The following is a 22450-nucleotide window of genomic DNA, read 5'->3' on the forward strand; positions in this document are numbered from 1 at the left end:
TGTTCCAATTAAAGTGCCTCAATTTTCCCAAGAAACCAGTAACTTTAGATTGTCTATTAATAATGTCTATCATTCTACATTGAGCAAAGACAGTGGGAAAACAACTTGGAGCAAAAATTAAGCACAGATGTATTTAATTCAACTAGTCCTAAAGAAGAAAATCTTAAATTCCACTTAAATCTAAATGGGAACAATCCCGTAAGTACAGAAAAATGCTTCATATAGAAGTCATAACTACTGCATTAGTCATCTAGACAGCTGCTTACTAATATTAAACTTAAAAAGCAACATGAAAAAAGTCAGTAAGAGCATGTTGGCTAAGTCTATACAATACACACCAGAAAACAGAAAAGGTACTTTTTAAAAAAAATATCTACTTGGAACAGTAGACAAAGTTTAAAGAAACACTCTGAAATAGTGAAAAATGTTGCACTGTTAAAATCAGCTTTGAAAAGATCAGTTTGAAAATACCATTGTTATGAGTAAAAAAGAATTTATTTTCCAAAGTACAGTACTACTGTGTAGTAGGACACCAGTAAAGCCAGTTATATTTACTACTCCAATCAGTTTGCTCTTTCAAAGACTGAATTTCTAGAATTGTGAATAAGAGCTAAATTTCTAGAAAAGATAATGAGAAAAGGGAAAAAGAGAAGCTGAATCAAAAATCCAAGATGATGTAGGCTGAGTTCAAGCATTACATGCAGTTACAAAACAGTTGTTAATATGAACAGGACAGCCAGGCTTTGATAAGTTAAGTCTGAAACACTCTGTTTACAGCTTCTTTCCTTCTCTGCCTTTTGCTTGTAGTCATGCCCCTTTGATGACACAAACATCAAGCAGACAGATGCAGTCTGTTTATTCTCATTTGTGTACATGCTCTCGTATTTGAAAACAGCAGTAAAATCAGACTACAGCTTCTCTCAGACAGCTAAGAGATTTTACTAGTTCTAAGTCTCCATCACTATAAAAAAAAATATTCCAGGATCTAAAAGTACTAGCTGTAAAACAAAGTATGCTGTTATCACTGTCAACTGTTTTTTTTTTAACTGAGCAGAAAACAGTAATTTCTAGCTATAGCACTGATTTCTACATATCAATATTTCAGTCAGTTTCCCAGCAAGCCAAGACTTCAGAAAGAATAGTATCAATCAAAAGCAAACAAAAATAGCTGCCTGCCTTGTGATATCACAGTTACAGTCTGGGAGGTCTGAATCCACACTGTTGTCCTCCGCCATTCTCACAGCATGCAAGTCTTCCACCACAACCATGAAATTTTCCAGTATTAAAAAGAAGAACTTCCACTCCCAAAGCCTGCAAACACTGTTCTTTTGGAGGGGGGAGGAAAGGGGACGCACTTTGCTGGGGACTACTGTACAGAAAATGTTTCATGCCAAACAAATGTTAACAGCCGTTGCTTGATAACATGACACTGGATGGTGACAAGTGGTCATGTTTCTAAATAAAACCTGCATTCATCGACATGTGCCAGATTTGATCTCCAGGAATGTGGACTGGGAGTGGTAGGGGAAAGGATGAAAACACATACAAAACCTTCTTTGCAAAGCCTGACCAGTTGCAGCAATAGCACCATTTCCTGGCTGTAAACAATGGCAACTTTTTTCATGAGGCTGACATATCAGAAAACATTCATCTGAAAGGATTACATGGTTCTAGAAGGAAAGAAATGTAAGTCTGTGGTGCAGAGACAATTCTGCAGCTGTCACTTCTGTAGTTACAGACCTCCTCTGAATGAAGAGGAAATTGGAGTAACGGGTAATGTGACAAACAAAGATGCTTTCACAGGTGACTGGAGAAGTTTCACCACACAGTATAAAACTGACAGGTAAAGATTTAGACTGGGTATGTATTACCATAAAATATTACTAAAGCACTTTCACACAGCACTTTCTATTAGTTCACAGATGTAGGAAAAGAAAAATGCTCCAGGCAAGGGATTACTGTAGCATTGCAGGAAAGTCTGCAGGCTCTAATAATTTAATACTGTCAGACATCCAGGACGTGAAAAGATGCATTTTTTTTCTCAGTACCAGGACAACTAATGTGCCTTTACTAGCTGAATGGAGCCAAAATTATGTTGTGTGATATGATACACTCCAAATTCCAAAATATCATAACAGAAACACATGCCAATTTATAAGAACATATTCTAAAGAGTCTCTGGAGCATTCTAAAAAATTATCTTGGGGGATTTCAACCCTTTTGTCCACTGGTAATTAGACATTAATACAAGCATTTTGTGCCTACATTAATCAACAGCTTGGGTTTTAATGATTTCCAGCCTAAGATACAGCTGAACTACTAAACTTTTCATTGCCTAGCATCAAACCTTTCCACAATTTATTTCCAAAATTCAGCAAGTTTGAAGAGTTTGTCTTTTTTTCACTTCAGTAGGCACTAGAATGTGAAGAGTTATATGTTTAATTGCACACAGTAATGTTGAGCATGCCAGTTGAGAAGGCTAAGTTGAAATGATCTGAAAATAAAAGTAAATAATACTTTACATCCATTAGTTTAGAACTAGGACTTGACACTTCATGATAACAGAATGAGAGGGTTTAAGTTTATAATTTTGCATCTTATGTCTCCCCACCTGAGAATGATACAAAATCCTAAATCCTCACCTCTCCCTGTAGTGGGGACTAATCTGTAATACTGAATAGACAAGACAGATAATTTTAAGATGTGTTCTACAGTTTCTGAATGCAATCCCTTTTTGCTAGAAACTTCCTGAAGGTATTATTTGAACAGTTCTCTGAGTATTTCAAAAGAGTAGCATAAAAATATATCGAATATATTTTAAGTTCAACAATTGGTGATGTATCCCAACCACTGAAACCAAGCAGGCTCCTCGACAGTAATGCAACTTCCTGACTTAATCCTTCTGTAAGAAATATATGGTGTTCATTATTGTAAAATGAGCTACTATTAAAGGAGCTGTAGCCACTGTAATGCTTCTGCTTCCATAAAATTTACTGCTCCCATGCTAACAGATTTCAGAGGAAGAATGCACTAAAACTATATGAAAAGAGACAAAAAAAGACAATGAGAATAAACAAAACTTTTCCTGCTAACAGGACTAAACTATTACTAATGCATATGTCCTTAAATCAAAGAAATGTGAATTATAAAGTATATGAGCTATTTATGCAATTCATGAAGTGAAAAATTGTGAGAAAATTATTGTGGGTAATGGAAGGAAGGCTGTAACACAGCTAAACAGAAAGTGTTGAAACAAATACATCATTTTCTTTACATATAAAACAACAATCCTGTATTTTTTCTAAGTTCTGAAAATTCCAATTATACTTTTGACCTTGAATAAAAAGACTCTTTAAGGCCAGTGTGCATACATCTACCTGCAGTTACTCTTCTCCATCAATGAAAAGAACGATCTGACAGAAAAGTTAAGACTTAGTTTTGGACCTGCTCTTCTTGGAATACAAAACCACAAAGGCACTGTTTTGATTCCACTGTCAAGAAACTTTTAGAAAAACTACATTTGCATCTGGTTTTAAGCAACATGTAAAGTAAGGCGGTACTAGAGCAAGGCTTACTAAATCTGATTGTGACTGATCCTATATTGTAGAAACATAGAACTGTTAAGTTTAGAAAAGAGCTTTAAGATCAAGTCCAACCTACCACCATCATCATACTGTTATAATGAAGCTTTTAAATTACTCTTCTTGAAGAAATGTTGTCCTGTACCATAAAGTAAAACAGGCAAGTAATTTTTACAGAAATGTGTTGATGGTTAAGAACAAATTTATTGCAGAGTTTATGATAAAAAGGCAGAAAATAAAGCATATTAAATGCATGATGCCTAGCAAATTAATCTGTCCCACTTAAAACTTACAAACAAAACAACTGTCTTACCTGGCTGCAATAAGATCTAGAAGATGCTGCCACCTGTCATGGATCTTGCCAAGTTTGTACTCAATCTCTGATGCCTTACTCTCATGGCTGGCTTTAGCAAGTCTCTCTCCCATTTGCTGAAGCTGGATTTTGTTCTTCTGGGCTACAGCAATTTCCTCTTGATAATCCTAGAGAGCAAAGAGCAATCAGAAGACAGGGTACTTAGTCTATACTCTACACTACAAAAGTAGAGGTGCAAAAATAAGTTGATTGGTATAGTGGAATGACAACCACTTATATTTTTGATGGATAAACAAAAACAACTACCAGAAGAATGAAAAAACCTACCCAACACAACCCAAAACACAATGCCTTCTATAAATATGCTAAAGTTTAACTCATTACAGGCAATTCTGATGGACACTTAGTAAAGCATTCAGATGCCTCTGACTTTGCATTCACTTAATTTTCTGGTACTCTAGGAGGTCCTATCTCAACAAAGACAGGAAAATGCTGCACAGTGAGAGAACACAAACACCAGAACACATCAGGATAAGGTAAAACCTTAATTTCAGCTAATTCACAAACAAACAGTCAAAGAAGAGTATATAAGTGTACACTATACCTTTTTAAGTTTCTCTATCATTTCTTCTATGAGGATGTCACCATTTTGAGACACCTTACTTTCCATTTGTGTCAGCCATTCACAGAGCTCCTTGTTCTTCTCACTGAAGACAGCCCACTCATTCAGTCTCTCACTAACTTGTTGTCGACGCAAGGAGACCTGAAACCATTTGCAAAGAGCAAATGAAACTAAAATAGCAAACACATTTAAGACATGCTTAAAACACTTGGTGCCTCAATGTGAATTCCTCTAGCCTTGAAAAAGTGTTGCAGCCACTTACTTGCCATCGAAACAAACTGGAGTTGTACAGCAAAAATTTCTGGGACTGCCTGTAAGTTCAGGGGTAAGCGCTGATCTCAGATTTCCTGTTAGCCACATCCTATGCACAGAGACAGTCACCCAAGCGTTAAGCTCAGCAGTCTGTCCATATCTTGTTTCATAATGTCTCTAACCTGAAGTTTTCATTACAAAATAAAAATTGTATTTTCTTACAATTCTTGCTCACTTATAAAATTTTATAAAATATTTTAGTCTCAGTGATTAAATTAAAAAGAAAAATCCTTCACCAAAGCATAAAAAAAGCCCCAACAAATATAGTACAGGCCAAAGTCCAAAAGTCTGTGCCATTTGTGCACGAGCACATGAATACAAAGCTGAATCCAAGATACACCGTATTTTGCAAAATAATTTTTTGCTTGAGTCTCAATACACTAACATCACAGATGACTATTTCCTGTGTACAGGCATGACACCTTGAGAGATTCCAAAGCACTGAGGTGTGCTCTGACAGGAAAGATTAGGCATGACACATGCAAATGCTGCAGTTAACACAGAACGAAGGAAAACATTGCTGCATTTAAGAAATAGCTGTAACTATGGTACCATCTGCAGTGGCAGACCAAGACGGACACTGAAATCAAAATAGCAGAACATGCTAAGCAGCAAAATTATCTTTCCAGCTTCAGACATTGGTACAACTACTTACTTCCTCCCCACTGTGATCTGGATTATTTCTGACTTTGTATCATAATTTCAGCTGAAAAGATGAAGCTCTTTCACAAATTAAAGTGACATGCTTTTTAACTACAGCGTTAGCATGAACATGGGCATACACGTGATCTTGCATTTCCTTTTTGTGGTTCTAAAGCTGATGACAGCTTTCCGGAAATAAGCAGCAGATGAACGAAGGGTTGCACTAGGTTACATCCTGAAACACTCAGCATGCTCAAAACTTCTTTACTTGCCTCCTTCTTTTACCACAAATATACAACTGAATCATAACTTAGATGTATCTACCCTTGCTCATTCAAATGCAACTAACTCATAACAAGTTCTGTGCTGGTAACTGTGAAGCAATTTTCCTGCTTTGGGGGAGTTTTTGAAGCCTTTACAGGTACTTTACATAAGGTAACTATTTCAAGTTAGCCCCAGCATATCTGGACTGCAATCTCTATGGAACCACAGAAATGACATCAGGATAATCTGAAAAGCTGGGAAAGGAAGACTCCACTACCTGGAGTGCAAATCAGAGGCCAAAAGCACACTAATAGCATGATGCACCTGAAAAATATAAACATTACTGCTCAGCTTGATTTTGCAGGCAAGCAAGTCACCCTCAGACTAAAAGAAATAAATGCAGACACTGAGGCCTGAAGTAGGAGAAGGTATCAGCAGAACTGAAGGTACAATAGGGCAATGTTGAGTGGGGAGAGGACAACCTTTCTGAGCACAGGTTTTCCACCAAAGAAAAGTGCAACTGTACTATTTCTGTGTTTTTCCCCAGCCAGCCATGCCAAGTCCCACAGGTCACAGCGTGATCCTTTGGTTGATTTTTCGAGGCTGTTTAAATATGACCTCACAGACCTTACAAAGTTCAAGAGATCTAGAAGTACTAGCAGTAACTAAAGGAATATTTCAATGGATGTTTCCCCTGACTCAGAAAGAATTCATTTTTGAATATAGGTGTGTCTACATGAATCTCTTCTAAAAGCTGCCACTTGGATTCAATTTTTCTCCCAACACTTTTGTAGCCTGCATACTGCTCCCATCAGTGCCCAGTGCTGTACTTGCCTGGTGGCACAGCTCTTCCCACTGCCTGTGCAGGAGCTCTATTCGCTCACTGAGGATTGAGATGTCGTCTGCACTGATATATACAGACAGGGTATCCTTCAGCAAGGAGAGGTGTGCAAGGTCATCTGTCCAGCCTTCAACAGCATTCTCTAACTCCTTAATAGAAAAACACAAGGAAAAAGGACACGTTTGCTAACAAATAAAAATTTGAGTACGTTGATGAAACAGACAAGCAGTGTTACCCACTGATTTAAGCCACAACTGAGCAGACCCACCATGTCAAGCTGATTGTTTCAGCCCCATCTCAAAGAAAAAGAAAACATCAACATCAATATTTTCAGAGATGGTATTAACTTCCCAGTAGAGAATAAAACATCAACCTTGCAACAAGAAGTTGCAAACTAAGATACTACTCAACTCTCTGAAGTTCAGAGGTATCTGGGATGCTCAAGTACTGGTTTGGATTTCTCTGTATCGAAAATATTTTCAAGTTTGTAATCCCCTTCCAAAATGCAAATAATATAGCCTAGAAGTGTTGTCTAAAATCCCCCAGAGTCACTTCACCTCAAACAGAAATCACTCAACCAGAAGTTTAGATACCATGAGTTTAAATTGAGTTTAGAATTTCTGCCATAGAAACACACCAATATAAAGCCCTTCTACAGTATTTCTCAGACCCTATTCTTGTATCACTTTGATCAGACCTATATTTACTCTGAAGGACTTGCATTATGGTGAGATCACTCTGGTATTATGGTGTCCATATGTTACATAGACAGTTTCTTGTCATGGGGATAGCTGACTAGTTTGCATTCTCAGTAATATGAACCCAGTTAACAACAGACGAAGTTACTGCACAAAGGCAAACAAAGACGAGACAACAATCAACAGAGAAGTGCTTTACCTTGCAACGAATCTGCTCTGCATGCAACTCATCATGGTGGTCTGGCAATGGCTGAGAAAGCTTTTTCTTGAATGATCTTAGCTTCTCCAGGGAGTCTCCTATGCCCTTTTCACATTTTTCCCAGTCCTGAAAGTAGAATGTTTATAAGACTTCAGTTCTGATCTGTGTTATATCAGTTGATTTGCCTAAAAATAACATGCCCTGAAAAACTCCCTCTAAATAATACAAAAAGTCTCAGAATTTGAGTGATGTGTAGAAATGTGTAGAATTTTTTGTGTGTAGGTCTCTGTTAGAAGAAATACACAAGGTCTTCTGTTATTAAAATTTTGTCTAGATCCAACTCCGTCCTTTCAGCAGTCTCTCCCTGACAAAATTAATTTTCCAATTCCTTTCTTAAATGCCTGTATTAAACACACCATTACTCTTTTACAAGAGCTTCATTCAGGTGCATTCATCTCTGTGGAAAAAAAAAAAAGAAAGGGCCTGGGAAAACCACAAATTCAGTGCAGACTGAAGTACCTTCTTTAAATCAGCATCTTCAGTATCTTCTTTAAATTAGGATTCTAGCAGCTGCAGTCTGCTTTAGTGTTTGTATACTTTCCAAAATTTTTAATGTGTTCAATGCAAACAAACCCTATAAAGTAGCAGTATGGTTTTACCTGCCTCACCTGCTTGTTAAAGCCTTATATTAAGACAAAAAGATCCCTAATAAGCCCCCAAAGAACACCAGTTGTGTGAGACCAAAAAACACAGAACCTGTATTGAAACTTGCATTGTATTGAAACCAAGTCTTCTGTTTCAAGAATTTCTCCTTCTACCACTGCCTTTGTATTTCTCTCCTTCCTTTTTTTTTTCCCAGCCTATGCCAGTATTTCATGATGATCTTGATGAAGAATTAGCCATATCAAATAATATGACCTTGTGTGAAAACAGCATGTGATGTTCTTAACAATCTTCCCCTGCTCCAGCATGGGGTCCCTCCCATGGGAGAGAATCCTCCATGAAGCTTTCCATAAGCTCTTCCTATGGGCTGCAGTTCTTCACAAACTACTCTGGAGAGAGTCCCTTCCATGGATTCCTTCCAAACCCTCAGGAACAGGCTCCAACAAGGGTCAGGTATGGAGTCAGAGGTCCTGCCAGCAAAATGGCCTGAGTGTGGGCTTTCCATGGGGTCACAGATTCCTTCAGGCATCCACCTTCTCTGGTGTGGGTCCTCCGTGGGCTGTGGGTAGATCTTGGCTTCCCAATGGACTTCCTTGGGCTGCAGGTGGATTTCTGCTCCATCGTAGAGCTCCATGTCTCTACCATGAGCTGCACGGCAATCTCTGCTCTGGCACCTGGAGCACCTCCTCCCCTCCCTTCACTGACCTATGTGTCTGCAAAGTTGCTGCTGTCACATTGTCTCACTCCTCTCTCTGGATGCAACTGCTCTTGCACAGTAATTTTTTTTTTTTCCATATTCTTAACTTATCCCAGAGGCACTACTACCATCACTGTTGGGCTCAGTCTTGGCCAGAAGTGGGTCCATCTTGGACTCAGCTGGCACTGGCTCCATCAGACACTGGGAAAGTTTCTGGCAGCTCACATAAGTCAGCAGCTTCCATCTAGAAAAACTTTGCCACTCAAACCCAATACAAATATGTGCAGAAAATTGAACAAAATTTGTGCAAAATAAAATAAATTTTTGCACTATTTTGAAAATAGGAGAGGTATGGATATACTTTATTGGCAGTATTCTGGAAATATCAATTACAATGTATCAACTGACATGCAAGCCTGTTATGAAGTATTAATACTCCCAGTTTCAGAGGTGGTGAAGGGAAATTGTTAGTTCATGTACTGTAAATGCAGTTCCTGTATTTGTGCTTGTCCATTGAGAGAGCTTTCCTCCACCAGGGTTCACAGTGAGAAACCATAAATTTGCTGAAGAAATACAGAAGGGATTGCACACTTACTTTCAGCAGCAAAGCCAGCTGTTTCTTTTGTTGTTCCAGCTGAGTGCTAACTATCTTCCAGCGCTCCTGGATTTCAGTAAGCTCTGCCTGGAGAACTGCCTCAGCTCCACTGTCAGCAGAGAGCAGCAGTTGCTTCCCAGCCTCCACAGTGAGGATGTAACTCCCTTGCTGCCTTAGGAGAACTTTCTCTTTGAGCTGCAAATATCAATAGTTTTCTGTCAGCTTTGTCCTTTTAATTACAATTAGCATTTAATTATAACTCAGTAATTTACTCTCAAGCCCATATTTTAGTTGGTTGCATATCCTGTCTTACGTATGAGCTATGGCCCAAACACTTTATCCTAACATTTTTACAATCATTTACAGCAGCAAACCTTTAGAAAATTTCTCCAAGGAGATGAAGACATGAAAGACTTCTTTGTCCCCATTAATGTCAGTATCTCAGCTGCTCTTAAAGAGAAAGATTTCCTCTAGATCCTCTTATGCTTATGAGAGTTATTACTATTATATCCATCTTCCAGCTAAAAAGCTTGAAGACACCAAGCTGCTTACTAGACACTGTTAACCTCTTGTGAAGATGGAGACTCAAGGGATCCTTGTTATCTAGTATACATTCCACAAGCAGGTCATCACTGTATTTTCAAGACCGTTTCAGTGTGACACTGGGTGAAAGCAAAAACAGAAGCAAACGCGGCTCAAGAACAAGGACTCAGCAAGTTCTCTCTTTCATGTTCTTTATGAACACCACCTTTACTTCCATCACTCTTCTGACATCATGCCAGTTCCAGAAAAGAACTGGCAGAGCAGACAGGCTGAATCTAAGACATTTTAAATGCTGAAGACTGTAAAGAAGGCAGGGATTTTTTCATTTTTCTTCAACCACACTGCACATACCTGCACTTCATCCAGCAGCACTCGTGCTTGCTGCAGTGGGATAGGAGCACTGCCCAGCTCTGTCACCGGCTGACAGGACATCTCCAGCAGCCACTTGCGCAGCTTCTCCGCCATCTCCCTGTAGCGCTGCCACTGGTGAATCCGGCTGTCAATGATCCCCCTCATCTGCTGTGCTCGGCGAATTACTCCTTGCCACTGATTACTCAGAAGAGTCAGATTCAGATTAAACTCATCCCTATTACAAATAGATAAATAATAAAAAAGACACAGTAACCTTCATACTTGGATATGTTTGCTTAATGAAATACATTGGAGTGAAAAGGAAGGTGTCTGTCAGCCAATTACAAGACACTAAGAGAAAAGCACTGAAGTCTTCTGAAGGCTGACTGAGGATAAGAACTTCACACTTCATGTACTGGGAGAGTTAAAGGGATCCAACTATTGACACCTTAAAAATCCCAAACCCTTAACGCACAAAACTCTTCTACCTTCTTCCCAGAAATACACAAAGAAAACCCATAAGTTTTGCCAGCTTGGATTAGTCAAATTCATAGTAAATCATGGAGATTTCACAATTTACCCCCAGATTTACTACTGAGTTCAAAGCAGGCACAAGATACACACAGTATTAATAAAATTCTCACATTCCAAAAACCACTTCATCTTTGTACCATGATAACCTTAGCAAAGTCAATGCATATGCACAAGTGTGAAGCCACTGGTGTTCCACTGATATTCATTCATTTGATCACAAGTGTTTAAAATTAAATCCTAGGCAACAATGAATTACTGTTCCATCACATTAAGGCTGCAGGTGTTCTTAAATGGCAGTTGGGAATCCTCCTGGTGGAGGCCAATCCCCAGGTGGCATAAATCAAATGCAGTGTCACTGCAGGCGCCTTTGGTGAAAGTGACATGTAGTGACATTCTATACATCAGAATAGATATATACGTAAGACGCTTGATATTCCAAGGCAAATCTTTGTCAGAGAAGCAGCCTTAGAAGGTTGCTGTATTCCCAAATGCGTTCACATGCCCCATAGCATTCTGAAGAACAATGTCTTAAGATCTGGCTAATTAACAGCTTAACCACAGCAACAGTAACTTCCACTTCAGAAGAGCATGATTTGAACACTGCCATCTGCTACCTTCTCTGTTTGGAAGTCTCTCACTAGTCTAACTTCACATAACCAGCAGCAGCAACAATACAGCAATGTCTACCTGTCATCCACCTGTCCTTGTTCTAGGAGGTGCTGCCCGTCAGAGATAATTGAATGCAAAATCTGCTGGCGGCTGAACATCTCTGCCTGGAATAGCTGTTGTACAGGAGACAAGGAGGTTAAAACAAGATCTTACTTTTTAAATCTGTCTGTATGCACTGATAAAAATGAATTTTCATGTATTTAATCACATTTCAGATAAATTCAATGGGGGATTTTTCACCTTAATAGAAACCTTAATAGAAACCTTAATAGAAACATATTGAAAACTCTCATTTTAGATTTACTTGCTGCTTCTAGTAATCATTATTAGTTCCTCAAGACCAATATTATAAGCTAAATTATATCAATAGGAGATAGTTTTTATGTTTCTGAGTACAGTTGTGTGATTGACATTGTAATCTACAACAAAATCCAGACAAGATATTTTTTTGTTTGGACAGAAAGGGCACTTTTTTTTTCTGACATGTTTAAGAATTTTATAATCTTTTGCTTTTTTATACAGACCATGTGAGATAGTGTTATATAAACTTTTAATACACTTTTACATTGCCAATAGAGCCTTAAAAGAAACAGACAGGTGTATATATAGGAGTTAGAAATCAATTTTCCAATTCTTCCAAGTTTTCACATGTATTTTCCAATTTTCCTCACAAACAATAACAGTGTAATAAACTTTCAAAATACTTTTAAAACCCTCTTATTACTTAAATAATACTCAAGATAAAAAAATTCCTAATTAATACTTAAGCAAACATAACTCAAGTGTATGTACTACCTAAATTTTTTTTCAAAAACATCTTTCCTTTTAGTAATGGAACATACATGGAACTCTCTGTAAGATTCTTCAGGAATATTTTTATGATAATGAAGGTACATGCAGGCATCACTAGACTGACTCTATGTTCAAAAGGTTTACAGAGAGTTTCCAAGAAAAATTATACTGGCATGAAGCTTGAAGTTTTTTTCTCTTTAGTTAGTGATGGTATTTGCAGTTGATAGAAGTTCACCCTTGCCTGAACTAAGAGCCACTGTTCTCCACTTCTCTTATACAGCATCCCACCAGCTCAAATTGTGATTGTACCAATCCCTGCATCTGCACCTGCCAGCAGAACACCCACTGGCACGTGCACATTTAAATCCCTCAAGCACATTACGTGTAGTTTAGGTCTTCTAGATGATGCAGTAATTTTTCAAAATGAGATTGTGCCTCTCTGAATTACTGAGTTAACTCTGAGGTGCTACTCAGGTCATAAATTTTCTCATAGAAAGAAATAGTGTTGTCTGATTTCTTTACAGAAATATTTGAGACTGTTTTTTGAATGCCTTGGCACTTATCATTGACTGAGCCTGAATCAGAGGGAAACTGAATGCTATTATTATCTCATGAATGAAGCCACAGTAGTGTGGCACTAAGAATTTCAGAAAGCTAAGCAAAAAGGCAAGAATTTTACTTTCTGTCACATCTATTTTTGTCAAGTTAGGGGACACGAAGCACAGGAGGTAACAGCATTTACCACCATTGTTGACAGATCAAGACTAAACAGAACACAACTGCTGCAATTGGTTAAACAAGTCCCCCACCTAAAAACCCCAACCTTTCCCATCCTCCCCTCTCTCCACACCCCCAAAAATCTAAACAAAACAAAACTAAACTAAAAACCAGCAAAACCAATTCCTTCAAAAAGGAAAATTTTAATAAATTTTTAGGAGGACTGGTGAAATAAAAACTTATCAAGCATGAGAACTCTGCTTAGAGCGGAGGTACTCAAGCTCTACACAAAAGTAGAGATATTTCAGTCACCATCCACTTCCTTTCCATATTTACACTCTGTACATAAGAGGGATATTCCATTACCTGGGACCACTTGTCACCCAAATTTATTCTCATGTGTAGATCACCACGAATCACAGAAACAGGAGTTCAAATGAGGAGGAAAGGAAGGCAAGTGTTAAAATGCACAACACCAGTATTCTGGGGGAAAATTTGGTAACTGAGTTGGCAAGGAACTTCCTTCCTCTTCCCCTGCCAGCACTCTCTCAGGTGCTTGTCTCAGTGCACTCCCAGCGCATGGGAGTCCCAAGCACTGTCCCATGTACTGGAGAACCGTGCAAGAGTGATTATGAGATTGTCCCGGCAGACTGATGCAGACGTCAGTGCTAGCACATGATGTCTGAAAAAGCCATCACCTCCACCTTGTGAACTCCACCAGGAAGATATTTATAAATAAGGCCACTGAGGTAGTTGGGATCTTCTTTGGGTAAAAACCAGCAAAAGTTATGAGTCACTGGAAAGGCAATAATAGAGCTGGAAGCATTTCAATATCTATTCTAGGACAGATATTCTTTTTAGGTGGAAACAGAGTATTTTCTCATTATTTTCAAAAATATGAAGCAAAACAATGTGAAAATGCATCTCAAGAAGTTGATATTTGACCCTTTCTGCCACAAGTAGTGAAAAGAAAATTCTTAGTGACTGTCAGGAAGCACTGAAAAGGACATTTTGTAATGAATACATATTGTTTATAAAATTGCCAAAAATAAGGTTTAAAAAAAATAAAAGCAGGTTAGTTTCTTAAGGATAAACTGCAGCACTTATAAAAACAGATATTAATCATCTTAATTCTGAGATGACTTTACAGTTGCAAAAAAAGGGCTTAAGTAGAGTGCCCAAGTAATGTTCATCTGCGCAGACCAAAGTTTCAGGAAAGAATTAAGCTGAGATCTCCAGACAAATGAATGCAGAAGATTGCTCGAACTCCCTTCGGATAATTATAGCAATGACTGGACACAACAAAAGCAGGAAATCATCCAATTAGAAATGATTTCTGGACATTCAAATCTCAAAGACCTGAGATGCTTCAACTTACAGAGACTGTCCAGTTAATACTGGCAGCAATGAAAGGAAATGAAATGGATGACATTTGTGAAAGCAAAGGCAGTTAGATGCTAAGGCAAACGTATGCTAAAAATGTTTGTGAATTACTTTTTTCTATCAGACACTCATTCAAACTCTATGCTATGAGATATAAGGCAGGAGAGGGGGAAGAACTTAACTCTTCCTGTAATCCAGCCTGAGTCTAGGGGAAGGTCAGCTGAAAAAGTTGTGGGAACTGAAACTACTGGGGCCACATGGGAGCTCTGGTATGAAAATTGACTTCTTTTACTTGATCTTTAACAGGAATCTTGGCAGTAACAATATGGGTGGAGAAAAAATGTGCACCACTTGACTTCACAGAAGAATCATAAACTCTGAATCTAGTACTAGTAAAAACTCTGAATCAGTTTTTCCCTGCAGCAAAAGCTGTGATACCTCCTGATTTGTTACAAACAAATGACTCTAGCATGCAGCAAATCAGTCTGTTCTTCAAGGAAATGTTATCAAATGGAGACCCCATGGTGAATTGTATAACTGAGTACTTGACCGAAAAGTCTTCCTTTAACGTGCTTTTAAAATGCTATATGCATTGATAACTTAGTAAATAATAAAAAAAAAATCAGAATAGAGATTTTCTCCAGTTATGAGTGAAAGCAAAGAACCAAACAACATGAGAATTGTTAGGTTTTTAAAGCAGCTTTGGTTTCCTTGGTACAAATGAATCTAAAGTAGACTAAACGCAGGGAACACGCACTCATAGGCACAATGACGCATTACACAGACACTCAAGTCCTCCTCCACCCTGGCTATTATTGACATATTTGCATGCTTCTGTTTTAAAGTTTTCCTCATACGGTGCACACAAAAACAATTCAAGGCATGCTATTGTATCATTAAAAAAAGAATGTGCATTCCTCCCATGTATAAATAGCATGTGTATTAGCGATGCATAAATAGACATGATTACTTGCCTCGTGTTCCCTCTGCTGCTCCAAAAGCCTTTGGTAGTTTCCTGAAACCTCTACTGCTAACTTCTGCTCAGTCTGAACTAATAAATCCATCCAAGTCCCACACTTCTCCAAGAAGGTCTGCTGCTGCAGCAAGAAAGACTGCAACTTACTGAAAGAAAGAAAGAGAGATGGATTCAGGTAATTCCAAATCAGGGTAACACCTTCCCCACTTAGCTGCCTCATTTAATTTATTTTGTCAACACTTAGAAAAGTAGCAGTCCCACTCATTTAAATCCTGGTAATTTGTGGCAAAATGAGCATCTCAGCTCAATGGCTTTGCTCTTTATTTATAAGTACACCAAAAAAAAGGAATTTTCGTCAATAAAATACCTGAAACATTTCTATATTCTGCAAAAGGTATACTATCTAATTTGTAGAAAACTGTAGAACAATCTTTATTTATCCTCACCTGAATCTCTCTGTAGTCTGAGATGAGATCAGAGACCAATGTCTGTTCAGGTTCTGCATCCTTTTGATTTCCTTGTCATTCAGAGGAAGCCTGTAACCCAGCTCATTGAGACGATCCAAATCAGGGGCCATGCTGCTGAACTTCAGCATTTGACTCTGCAACAAACAATAAAAATGATAACTGGGAACTTCAGGAATTACACTATTATGACTTAGAGATGATGAACTAGCACTCAGTTAAGATTTCAAATGGCCTTGGTTGCCACCAAGTGGTAAGCAATCTCCATGCCAGGGAAAAAATTGTATTTCCCGTATTCATCTTCTGGTCCCAGACCAGGAGAATACCTGTGCTCATGTTTAAAAGTGTGCAGAGAAGCATACTCAAATTGCATGGAAGTGTTTTGCTGAATTGATGATTTACAGCTCAGAGATGAAGAAGCAAGCTGGTGCTCAAAGCCATACAGTTATCTGTCAAAATAAGTGACTTTTTCCTTGTTTCTTAGCTTGAATTGTAAGGTGGTAAATTCGCACTGAAATTATTCAACCTTTTATTTTTAGGTTTTTGCTTTGCAGTACAGAAACACTCAATTCACTCCACAAGGAAAATGCTCTGCTTTTTGGCATGTACAAAGTGGAATTCTGTCTTTAGCTAATCTTGATAGAAAAATAATGGAAGATTACAATGACAAAAACAGCCTAGATGGCAAAGTTTAGCAACTTCCTGTCATGGCCTCTGAAAAAAGGAGAGGAGACAAAGAAGATTCACAAAAAGGAAAGCGTGCAAGACCTTAAATGGAGATCACACAGTCTACCCTATGACTGTTCCTTCAACATATCAAGTTACCCAAATGTATAAAGTACTTCATATCTAAAGAAGATACCAATGAGACAGGAATTCAATACATTTAAAAAAAGTTGAGAGAAAACAAGATGAAGGAAAAATTCAAAACCTGCTAGTTTCCATGCCCATTTTGATATGTTATTAATTTTCTTCTGAACAGTTTGACTGCCCTTCTCATCTTTACTCAGGGACAATGTGACAATCATTCCTTGACTGCTGTCAAACTTCAATTTCTCAGTCTTACACTTTTCATGAGTGATAGTCCTTTACCACCTACAGAATGCATATTTGATATCTGTGGATACCCTGCACTACAAATAACCAGGCCAACAGAAGAAAAACTTCAGCACTTCCTTTGTTTATTAGTCACCTTGAGCTGCTCCATTCTACTCTGTATTGCTGAGACATCAGATGAGTGACTGGGATCCTGCTCTTTCAGTGTTTCTTCTGCTTCTGTTATCCAAGTCTCAAGGACTTCCAGGTTCTTGGCAAAGGTTTGATAGTCCAGGACTCCAGCCTTGAATACAAAAGGAAGTTTAATTAAACTTCGGCTTCAGAGCCTCCTTATTGACATTACACTCCTGTTTACCTCACTATAGATTTGCAAGTTGAATTGGCTAGGAGCAATTGTAACTGCTGCTTTGCTTGCAGACTGTAGAATTAGTTGGATGTTTTTAGGTTAGAAGAGGATTTTTGATCATAGCAAAGGGAACATTTCAGCAAAGTGCATAAATGACTCCTTACCTTGAAATGGATAATATTTTCTAACTTTCTTTTATGAAAGAAACTCCTCTGTTTGATTTATTGCCAGCAGAGAGAACTAGTAATTTCTTATTGCAATTTTAAATTAAAAACCTTTTTTTTGTTTTTTTTCCTCACAGTACAGTGATACGATAAAAACATCCCAGACACTGCTAGATTTCTTGAGTAAATCCTCTTTTCTCTCAAACAGAAGCTGCTACCTTTGTGGCTTTTTTATCCAAATAGTTTCCTATCAAATACATTCTTGCACTCCTTTTTTCCTCTTGACACAAGCAATTTGGCAACATCTACCAAACAGGCTTTGACACAAATGATAGGCGTCAGTCTGGTCACTGACATTAATAGGGATGGCAAAAAATCAGTTCTACACGATATTCAGAATATCTCATTTCTTTTACTGTTGAAGAAATAGTTGGGAAGAGTGGTTGTCTTCAGGGGAGCAGTGGCTGTGGAGGCAGCTGTTAGCACTACTGTTGTGTTCTGAAAACGTGGCCACCCTGGCATTCCAGACAGATGTTTTCCTGCATGAGGTTTGCTATCCTTATCCCAGCATTTGGACCTTCTTACAAGGTCTCTTTGCTGGACTTGAGCATATTTTCTACTCTCAGCTTTGGCTTCCAGGAAAAGCTGTCTAACAGGTAACACTACCCTCTTTTCCCAGGCAGATTTAGCTAATTTATGTGTTTTCAGGAGCCACAGGATGATCACATTTGAGGACTGTAAACACTGTCTGCATACCTGAAGTGCAGCCTGTTGCTTGCGGAGAGCCTGTTCCAGGGTTGACAGATTCTGGCTCAGAGACAGATGATCAGACTGTATGGCTGCTGCTGCTGAAGCCTCCACCTGGCTTTTCAGCTCCTCCCCCAGTTCTTGGAGAACAACCAGAGACTCCTGTGCTGTTTTCAAATCTGTGAGTACATCCTGTTGCAACACATTGAATAAGAATGTAAACAATTAACCTGGCACTCTGGTGGTATCATCATCCCCTGATTTAAAGGAAGAATGAAGTGATTGAACTGAGGCACTGTAAGGAAAACTTTAATTTAGTACTGCATTTCAATATCAAACTTTCCAGTTACATTCTGTATGACTTAAAGAATAATAAAAAAAAAAAGATATGTTAAGAACCTGTACAGAAAGGAACAGAAAAAAGACAGTGCTCAACTACCTTTAAGCAAGCCTGAGTTGTTGATGAGGCAATAGCTGTTGAAAGAAACCTTTTGAATTACTGACATGATGGTCCTAAGCAGTGGCAGCCATCAGATGTAGGCCTTCCTTTTCTTCCTGCTATGATTTACTAGGAGGACTGAAAAATTAAATTTTGTAAAGGACCTAACATAATTGTTATAGAATGGGACACCAGGAAATAAATTATTTGAACCAAACAATTTGAATTTGCAGTCCATGGTGCATGATTATGGAAGAAAATGCTCCAAAAGATCATGAACATGTTTATTTTTTAAACGCTAACATTTTTTCTCACTGCATTTGTTTTGCTTACATTGAGACAATTAATATTTTATTTTTTTGGTCAATGACACTTAACATTAACTTAAGCTCAAAAGAACCAAAATGTAAGCACAGAGAGAATATAAAGTATTCTGCTGCCTTGAGATGCAATCTAGAAAAAGGAAGAATCTCAAGGGTTCAGAGAGAATGGTGTCTTTCCATAAGGAAGAATAAAGACATCTCCATCTTTCTGAAAATGTGAACAGTCTTGATTGGTGGGAATATAGTCAAAGGATTTTGAGTTTCTTTCTATAATAACGAACTTATATCTCTGTAAGTTCCTTATAATAGAAAGAAACTCAAAATCCTTTGACTATATTGGTAGAGACACTTTCCCAAGCATGAATACCTTCATTAAGATGGACCTTAAGACTGAATCAAATGATGTAATTTATCCACCTTCTCCAGACAGAAGACTTTAGATACAAGCTTCTGAGACAACATTACAACAACTAATGAAGGGATTAAATTTAGAGACACTCATGACATTTGGGTAGCAGACATACAGCTCTCTTCTATGCCTAGGCAGCATCAGTAAAATGAAATATATAATATACAAGATTCCAAAACACCAACTACAGGGTTTAGCAATGGCGAGCCTCTTGAGATATTTTTTTTAGCCCACAGAGCTGAGAAAAGCTGCAAAGCTTAACTGAACATACATTGCAATCCCGAATCCAAGCAGTGACTTCATCATCAGCGATGTCTTTGCTGGTTGCAGTCTTCAGGAGTTCACTGGACTGCTCTTCTCGCTGGTGGACTGTGGAAGAGCACTGCTGGTAGCAGTCCTTGTACCTCTGCCACAGCTGGAGCAGGGCCCTGCTGGCACGCAGCCGCTCTGCAACCTCCTGCAGGAGGTTGTTCCACCTGGGGAGGAGACTGTGTGAGTGATCCAAGCCTGGGAATCCACAATAACAATCTGTGTCCCTCTTTCTGCTATTTCCCATGGTCTCTGGACTTTAAAAAAAAATTGTAATAATAAAGATCCAGACATTTGGTGAAAATAATACCAAACCAAGGAATTTCTGTTTCAATACCAAACCAGGCTGTTCTGAGCTGTCACAATGCATGTGATGTGTGCTACATCTTGGATGCTGTTTATTAATGCTGGTGGTCAGAGCTGCAGCACACTTTTTGTAGTGAACTTCCTGCTATTTCCACTTAGTATCCTCAGCATCACAAAGCATCCATGACCAACCACGCATTGCCAATAGCAGATTCCTGGAAGGGCCTAAGAGGACCAGAACAGCTATAAACAAGACACTATTTCTTCTGCCATTTTCTCCCTTACTCTGACGCAGTATTTAGTCATAAAGCTCTGCGTAACTCACTTGTAAAATACTCCCAGACATAATAAAAGTCTTTATATTTCTATTATCCAATTAAACTTCTAATCTCCCTTTGAATTCTTTCCTATCATAACTTCCAAGTGAATTTTTTTCTCTAATAGCAACCAGGAACACATGCTTTCTCAAATGTACTCATAGTTACCAAACTGCCTAGTTGTTTGCTTACCAAAGAAAATCACAGTATTTCTCAATTATTATTATATGATGAAAAGCAAAGGTTTTGGAGCAAAAATTCTGCCAGCCATCAAGGAAACTGTTAAATTCAATGGTATCTTAATAATCCCTCCTCCCACTTCCAGTTTCTAGGACAGGACTGAACACAGATTAAAATAAATTCGGTGTGATTCTGCTTTCAAAAAAATTCCCAGCTTTCCACCAAACTATCTTTTTTCTTCTGGAACCTCCCTTCCTGTATCTGAGTAAACCCTTTTACTAGTTCTTGCCTGAATTCAAAGCTGGGGAAGATATATTGCCAAGGTAGTGGTGAGGGGCTTAGATATTCCTGTCTATGATGCCCTTCCTACAACTAGGAATTATGACCAGCAAATGAGAATTTTACTTCAGTCCTTGGCAAAAGGAATAATCCTGCCTGTTCCAATAAACCCCTCATGACCCCCAGAACTTAAAATAATAAAATACAAGGAAAACAGGGATAATGGAAAACTGGATAATGGATAAATACAGAACTGCTACTGAAATGAAATTTTAACATAAAGACATTTCTACCTCATATTCACTTCTTTCAAAGTGCTGGTAAGTGTTTCAGTTACTGGTGGGTGACATTGTTTCAACAACTCATTGGTCACAGAACCGAATTTCTGTAAGCTATTCTCTTGTTTTTCCAATTCATCTTGTAGGCTCTAAAGTAGAATAATAATGAAACAAAACAAAACCATGAGTTAATAAAATTCCATAATGTAGAAGCATTTTAAAATAGTATGCATCAATTGCATTAGCTTATGAACAAAAACTTGATTTCATGTGTTTCATATAAATAAGTTGTTTAATATAAATATGCTCTAATATGTTTTTGGTTTTTTTTTTTTACAATGGTAAATTACTTGATCATGTGAGTGTCTCAGCTCCTGGAACATTATTTTCTTTGATCATCAATCTATTGCAAGGTTGGTGGGGGGCTAAAAATGTGGTCTCAACATGCACCTGTAGCTCTGAAGCCTGATGAAGTAGCACGAGAAACTTTAGTTTTTATGGCCATTAGCATGATTTAAAAACTTGTAACTATTTGATGGTATGGCTCAAAATTACAAAGAACATCAAAAATCTGAAAACTACTATCCCAAATTAATTTTTCTCCAAAAGGAAACATGCAGTGTCTGCATGTTCTCTTAATGTCATGTGATTTTAATGTGCCAGTATGTCTTCAACTTATAAGCCAAAACCTAGTTATCTGCATCCATGTAATTTCAGACAAAATTAACTCTTTTCACCTGAAGTTTATCAACTTGGACTTTCACAGCTTCCAGAGAACCAGTAAGAAGATAGAAACGGGACAAGGAGTATCTGGCTTCTGTCAGGTAACTGTTCAGTTCTTCATAAGCCACTTTGTAAATGCTCCACTGATCAAGAACGGATTGCAACAATATCTTCAGCTGGCTAACCTTAGAGGAGGGAGGAATACACACAAAAGTACATTAAAAGCATTCAAGCTATGTGGGATTTGTTTAAATTATTTTCTTCCTTTGGATCTCACATGCTTCTTGCCCTAAATGCCTAATCTTAAACCTATTGGATAATGAAAATTTTGTACAACCATCATTTTGGCTGACACTGGGAACAGCATAAAGTTCTACTTCATTTTATAAAGGTTGGATGGAGGGGACTGTAAAGATGTCAAAATTCATTTTACTTTGGTCCAAAGCAGGATCAAGGGAAATTTCTTGAGACTACACATATCCCTAAGGCAGGGAAATCAGCCTGTGGGAATCAGCAGAGAGGCTAGCCCTAACACACTGCATTCATTCTGAGAAGGCAGACAGATGTCATCAAACTTTGAATGCTGATCTCTTCCTTTTTCTGTGAGACCTGTGGGATTGAAAATTGAAGATATCTTGGTACCTTTACACTAAATATCAGGAAGCATCTAAAAAGCTTCACTTACAATGACTAAAAGCATTGTTGAAACAAGAAATAT

General features: G+C 38.1%; 1 protein-coding gene across 24 annotated transcripts in view; it reads right to left on the minus strand.

The window, feature by feature from the left end:
- Positions 1 to 22450, minus strand: part of SYNE1 (spectrin repeat containing nuclear envelope protein 1) — a 289549-nt gene that overhangs the window by 33990 nt on the left and 233109 nt on the right. For 22 of the 24 annotated variants that reach the window (XM_038130885.1, XM_038130887.1, XM_038130886.1 and 19 more), the window contains 14 exons: positions 21747 to 21917; positions 21025 to 21158; positions 19612 to 19816; positions 18179 to 18361; positions 17049 to 17195; positions 15839 to 15993; positions 15391 to 15538; positions 11543 to 11637; positions 10322 to 10556; positions 9428 to 9622; positions 7473 to 7598; positions 6569 to 6724; positions 4499 to 4657; positions 3895 to 4061 (listed from right to left, as the gene is read on the minus strand). In XM_038130885.1, the coding sequence (XP_037986813.1) occupies positions 3895 to 4061; positions 4499 to 4657; positions 6569 to 6724; positions 7473 to 7598; positions 9428 to 9622; positions 10322 to 10556; positions 11543 to 11637; positions 15391 to 15538; positions 15839 to 15993; positions 17049 to 17195; positions 18179 to 18361; positions 19612 to 19816; positions 21025 to 21158; positions 21747 to 21917 (2276 nt within the window). Of the gene's footprint in view, positions 1 to 1176; positions 3039 to 3894; positions 4062 to 4498; positions 4658 to 5483; positions 6472 to 6568; positions 6725 to 7472; positions 7599 to 9427; positions 9623 to 10321; positions 10557 to 11542; positions 11638 to 15390; positions 15539 to 15838; positions 15994 to 17048; positions 17196 to 18178; positions 18362 to 19611; positions 19817 to 21024; positions 21159 to 21746; positions 21918 to 22450 lie in introns of those variants that run through there. The other 2 variants (XM_038130884.1, XM_038130890.1) reach the window with 2 other exon arrangements.

The sequence above is a fragment of the Motacilla alba genome, chromosome 3 (genome assembly GCF_015832195.1).
Source record: "Motacilla alba alba isolate MOTALB_02 chromosome 3, Motacilla_alba_V1.0_pri, whole genome shotgun sequence".
Lineage (NCBI taxonomy): Eukaryota > Metazoa > Chordata > Aves > Passeriformes > Motacillidae > Motacilla > Motacilla alba.